At 31.0% G+C, this 5896-nt stretch overlaps 1 protein-coding gene across 1 annotated transcript; it reads right to left on the bottom strand.

Annotated features, from left to right (window-relative positions):
- Positions 1 to 244: 244 nt before the first annotated feature.
- Positions 245 to 2747, bottom strand: LOC128175783 (uncharacterized). The gene is made up of 3 exons (XM_052841625.1): positions 2527 to 2747; positions 1454 to 1608; positions 245 to 589 (listed from the first exon to the last, which is right to left on the bottom strand). Exons 1-3 carry the CDS (start codon positions 2745 to 2747, stop codon positions 435 to 437), a joined length of 531 nt encoding a protein of 176 aa, XP_052697585.1. The 3' UTR covers positions 245 to 434.
- Positions 2748 to 5896: the final 3149 nt, after the last annotated feature.

The following is a 5896-nucleotide window of genomic DNA, read 5'->3' on the forward strand; positions in this document are numbered from 1 at the left end:
TTGGTTCAGTGGTTTAAATAAAGAAGCTAAAATGTTCAAAAGTTTACAACCAATGTACAACGAATGATGACGGAAAAATACAGATAGCAATAGGTCACCTGAGTGACTCGGGTGGCCTAAACATAGTGAATCAGAAGTTCTAATAAAATGCTAAAGTGGCCAAGCTTCTAAAATTGTCCAAATCATTTTCAGCTTCTAGGTCCTTTTTCTCCAACCATCTGATCACAACAGGAATCTTCCTCCTTTTTAAGTCCAATCTGCAGAAATAGCTGGAAACTTGATTTCCTGAAAGGAACTCATCAATTCTGAAAATGCACTTTCCTTCTGCATTTCTCACTCTTCTCATCTCGGAGGCTACATCTTCTGGGTCAAGTTTATGACCACTGCTTTCTACAACCTCAAACTTTCAAGAAAGATTTTTGAGATTCAGTGAATCACTTAAACTCGCATTTTGACTTCAAAGCCCATCCTTTGTGAAGAACTTCAGCAGAACCAACTGGATATGTGTCTACCTCATTTTCCCCTTGTGTATTCTCCTTATCTGATTCCATCCTTTTTACAAGATGTTTTCTACAATTGGAACTCACTCCTGTAAAAGTTGAAAAACTATTACAGTAAATGATGGAGATATCATCTAACAAATTCAAACAAGAGGCCCAGAAGCCACATCACTAATCTGAGCAACAATAGCTCATCAAATTAACTTCATGGTATCAGAACAAAATATCTAAAATAACAATTAAGAGTATACCTTGTTTAAAAAAATCTTTAAATTTTACTGCACATATTCCTACGTTAAACATCAAATCCCTTTTTAAAAGACTTTTCAAAAGATTTTTTCTACTTTTATTCCTTGGTTAAAACTGACCCAGTGCATGGTTCTTGAGAGAAGTCAACAAAAATGCAAAAAGTTTAAAGATGGATGGAAAGACAGACAGACATATGGATGTAATCAGAAAGTAATCAGAAATGCTCAGTTGAGCTTTCAGCTCAGGTGAGATAATAAAAAGCAAATCAATTATTTGATTACCTACATTTAATTTGGTGTAACTGTTTGAAGAGCCAACATGGCTGAAAGCGCTAGCAGTAAAGAATTTATTTAATTTGGACTGTAACATCAGTCATTACAAAAACTCAGTGGTCTGAAGACTGCGGCCAGAAATTTTTTTATTCCTGCCAGTGAAATTAAAAAAATGGACTTGTAAATATTTTAAAAGCCAAATGTCTAAAATAATTTGTAATCAATTTTGAATGTTACACATATGGATAATGGGGGCAAGTAAATTTTTTTGCAGGTCAGTATATTTTGACAGACTACTGGTCCTAGGCTTTATTTATCAACAGAGAGAGAGAGAGAGAGAGAGAGAGAGAGAGAGAGAGAGAGAGAGAATATAGAAATAAAGATTCTGTGTTTTTAATCTCAATGCCATAATAACCAAAATAATTGACAAACCTGAACCAATTCTAATAAGACAATCATAATAATTCTTCAGGAAGAATGACTGCTCTTTTGTTATGGTTCCTTTTGAATTGCTCTTGCTTTGATGATTACATGTCCATCCAAGGGAACACATCCTACTTGACCTCCATCCAACACCAAGAACATATCTAAATAAGATGTTAAAACTCATTTGTAAATGTGTTTATCATTACTTAGCTAATTTTTTTTTCACAAATGCCCACTGCATGGTCAAGTAATGATGCAATCAAAAGTTTTTACACATACTTTTGATATAATCAATCTGGCAGGCATATTTTTTATAAATTCTACATTCCCAGTTATGTCTACTAATGCTTAATTTTTGTTCCACTGACAGTTTTACAATTGTCACTCAATATAAAAAAAATATGGTCAAAATCTTAAAATTTACTTTGCAATTTCTTATTTCACATTTTTGGACTTAGTATGAATCTGTAGACTTAATGCTGGTAGATTAAGTTTCTTGTGTATGCCAAACTTTTTGATGATCTGAAAGAATCAACCTCTATCTGCATTGTAATAATTGATTGATTTACAGTAATGCACAGATATATCTTGCAACATCAATATTAAAGAAGAGAAAGATAAGTGAGGAAAGACAGAGAGATGGTTACAAATGGAAATGCCCTTAGTTAAATTCACAAGTACAAGTAATTATGTACACTTCAGTCCATTTTTACCTGTACTTATTTTTCCTGATTCAAAACATTAAAAACAAATCAAAGCAAACAACATATGAATTGTCATTTGCAAGCTAGTGTCTGTCATTGTCAAACTGAAGGCACAGTTACTACAATTAAATTAGATGCTTTGAGATAGAGAGAAAATGATAGAGAGAAAATTCTAATTCACTATTAAGCAAAGGAAATTTCAATGGGTCATTTTTTCTGTTAATTCAGAGATTTACAAGCAACTCTTTCAAAACTAATCACATGTTCTTATTGATGAAGGTGTTTAATTTAAATTCTGCAAGTCTTTGAATTTAATTGTCTGATATTCATAACCATATTATGAAACATGATACATTCATAAGACATGTCACATACCTGTGTTTTGGACAGATGGTATGTATTTCATCATCTTCACTGAAGAAACCTCCCCTTATTTTCAATAATTCTGATTCTGATTTTATACTCCTACAAATTGAAAACTGTCGGAGGTGTGCATCTATGGAAAGATTACAACATGTAATAATATGTCTTGGCCAGGTCTTTTTGTATATATCCACAGGTATCATTCGGTGTGAAAAAGCTAAGCTGATTTCCATCTAAAAGAGAACAAGATATCTTATTAATATAAAAGCTTGTTATAAACTGATATTGAGCATTCATGTATTTCCATCTAAAAGAGAACAAGATATCTTATTAATATAAAAGCTTGTTATAAACTGGTATTGAGCATTCATGTATTTCCATCTAAAAGAGAACAAGATATCTTATTAATATAAAAGCTTGTTATAAACTGATATTGAGCATTCATGTATTTCCAAAACAAACATACATGTACTACATCTGAGAATCTAACTATGATAGTCTAATCTTATCATCATGGAGGCTTGATTTGGAATTAAAAATTGAAAATTAAAATTGCCCATTAAAAGAGAATGTATAATAAACATTCTGTCTTTTATATGTTTAGTGGGGGGGGGGGGGGGGGGGGGGAGATAGGGGTGGGGGTTATGTATTTTTCATATAAATTTGCATTAATTTATGAATGCTTTACATTATTACTGGTAACTTATTTGAAATCCATCCAACATACTGACAAAAATACACATATTTTCAAAAGATGCTGTCATTTCTCTGCAACTTCAAGCGGATGACAATTTAAACAATTAAGACAAAGTTCATGAGTCATTCCAATATTTTCTAAAAATATATGTAAAATTGGTAAAGAGTGTATTTTTACTTTAGAAATTAACAATTTAATTGAAATTATTCTAAACTCATCACATATGTTGACGGAACAACACTTACATTTACAAGTTGAATCAGATGTCATTCCTCTGCAATTTTAAACAAACATCAAGCAACCACAACTCCCTGTAAAGTCTATCAAAAAGTCAAATTTTTTATCCGTTTATGAAGCAATATAGATGTTTTACATTAAATTTTTTGGCATATATCAGACAAATTTATAAAATATCACCTACCATTACAAGTTGCTGTAAGTCCTCTGCAAATTCAAGCAGACTACAACCAACTGAGCAGACAACATGTTTGATTTCCACTTCCTGTTAGTTTAATTGAACCTCCGCCGCAGAAGAGTTCCATAAAGGGGGGTAATTTTACATATTCAAAATCAAAGTTTGGTTACTTTGCTTTTAATGTTATTTCTTTTATACACATTGACTACCGTTTTTCACTGATAAATCTTATAAACCAATGTAAGAATTTTTTATCTAATATAGAATCAAAACAAATTCAGGTTGCTTTTTAGAGAAATTAATTTTTAAAAATACTTTAAATTTTACAATGAAAAATGTTAAAAAAGCAATTTGGGAAATAATACTTTGACATTCTGATTTCCAAATAAATGCAAAATTTAGTGTTATCAATTTTTTTTTCAAATTTAACAAAATTTTATGCTGATATGCATTGTTATTTTTACAAATTTGATGATTTGTTGGTATTTTAGTGTTTTTGTTTATTTTTGGTTGTTGCCATGGAAACAATGACCATGTGACCAAAAATACCACATTTCTAAAATACCGCTTACCTATATTAATCAACATAACAATATCAAGGAAAAATAATTTTTTACACTTTCCACTTGTAATATGGACAAAGCTCAATGATTACTGACATTGTCTCTTAAATTCTGTGATCTTCAAATGCCTCTAAATGCAACAAGTAGTCAAAGGTCAAATTGACGAGTTTTATTATGACGTCACAAACGTTGAACGCTGTAAACTGCAACGTCACAAGCGAAAATCAAAGTTCACGCTTGTGGCTGTTACTGTGGCTCTTCCATTAATGTTAACTTACCCTAAGGATAAGATCGAAATTTTAAGGTATAATTCACATTTGCAGACAAGGCAAGAAGTTAAAAAATTTAAATATAAGCATTAAATCATTATTTTTTGAAGTATACACTCTCATAACTGCCGCGGTGTGCATACAAATTTTCATAATGCGCAAACGCGCTTTACTCAATTAGTATGCACACACCGCGGCAGTTATGAGAGTGTATACTTCAAAAAATAATGATTCAATGCTATAATATAATCATCTTTATTCTAGCCAGTCTTTGTATTTGTAAATTTATTTATGTCGTTATGATCATATTTTGTCTAATTCAGTTTTCCCAAACTTTAACGTTTTATATTGTATTATGACGTCATGGATTTATTCCTTACCAAAATTCCCTATACCCGCAACACAAATTTTGGCGAGCGCTCGCAAGCGCTCGCTCTGTTGAACTCGCCTCTGTAAAGACTCTCGTTACATCACGACGTCATAGTAAACGTTTCTAAGGAAAACAAGTTCATAACTTATGTACATTCACCTGAAGAAGGATGTAAATCCAGAAAGCGCTAGTGAATAGAAACTTTGGAACTGTTCATTTCTAAATTGGTGACTGTCTCAAATACAATTTCTAATATTATTCAGATAAAATCAATTTCCTTAAAAAGTTTTACTTGAAAGTAAATTTGAATAATTATCAATCGATACGAAATAAACCTTAAATTTTCATCCAAAATAATTAATATATAAAAATTTATAACTATAGATTGAGAGTATTGAAATATGTTAAAAATTTCGCCAACATGGACGGTCCATGTAGTTTAATTGTATTGTCATTCGGGGCATACGGCCGGGGTTCAATTATCGTCTGCAACAATCATTTTTCTTCTTTCTCTCTGATATAGAAATTTCAATTAACTTCATTTTAAATAATTGAAAAAAATCTTTACAGTTTCGTTCTCACATTATTATACTTATCTTTATGCAGACTTTCAACAAATGATATTTATAATCTTTTTAAAATTTAATACTTTAATATTTCAATAATAAAAGGAAGCAACTGTTGATAAAATGTATGAGTATACATGTAAATGAGAGCAGTTGATAGTGCAATTGGTTTACTTTATTCAGTTCTGTAAGAAAATTAGGGATTGATCTAAATTATAATTTAAAAAAAGTAAAATGCATATACATTGACGTTAATTGAAATAAAACCCCCATTATGACCCTTCCTGCCCTGTGTGTGTGTTTGTGGGGGTGGGGGGTGTCCCATTATTTAAAGAAATCTCTCTCTCTCTCTCTCTCTCTCTCTCTCTCTCTCTCTCTCACAGATGATCGCACACGATCGATTTTGGTTTTCCATTTGAATTAAATAAATAATTGCAAAGTGATTATACAATATATATATATATATATATATTTTTACTATATATGATATCCACATTATACA

The sequence above is a fragment of the Crassostrea angulata genome, chromosome 3 (assembly GCF_025612915.1).
Source record: "Crassostrea angulata isolate pt1a10 chromosome 3, ASM2561291v2, whole genome shotgun sequence".
Lineage (NCBI taxonomy): Eukaryota > Metazoa > Mollusca > Bivalvia > Ostreida > Ostreidae > Magallana > Magallana angulata.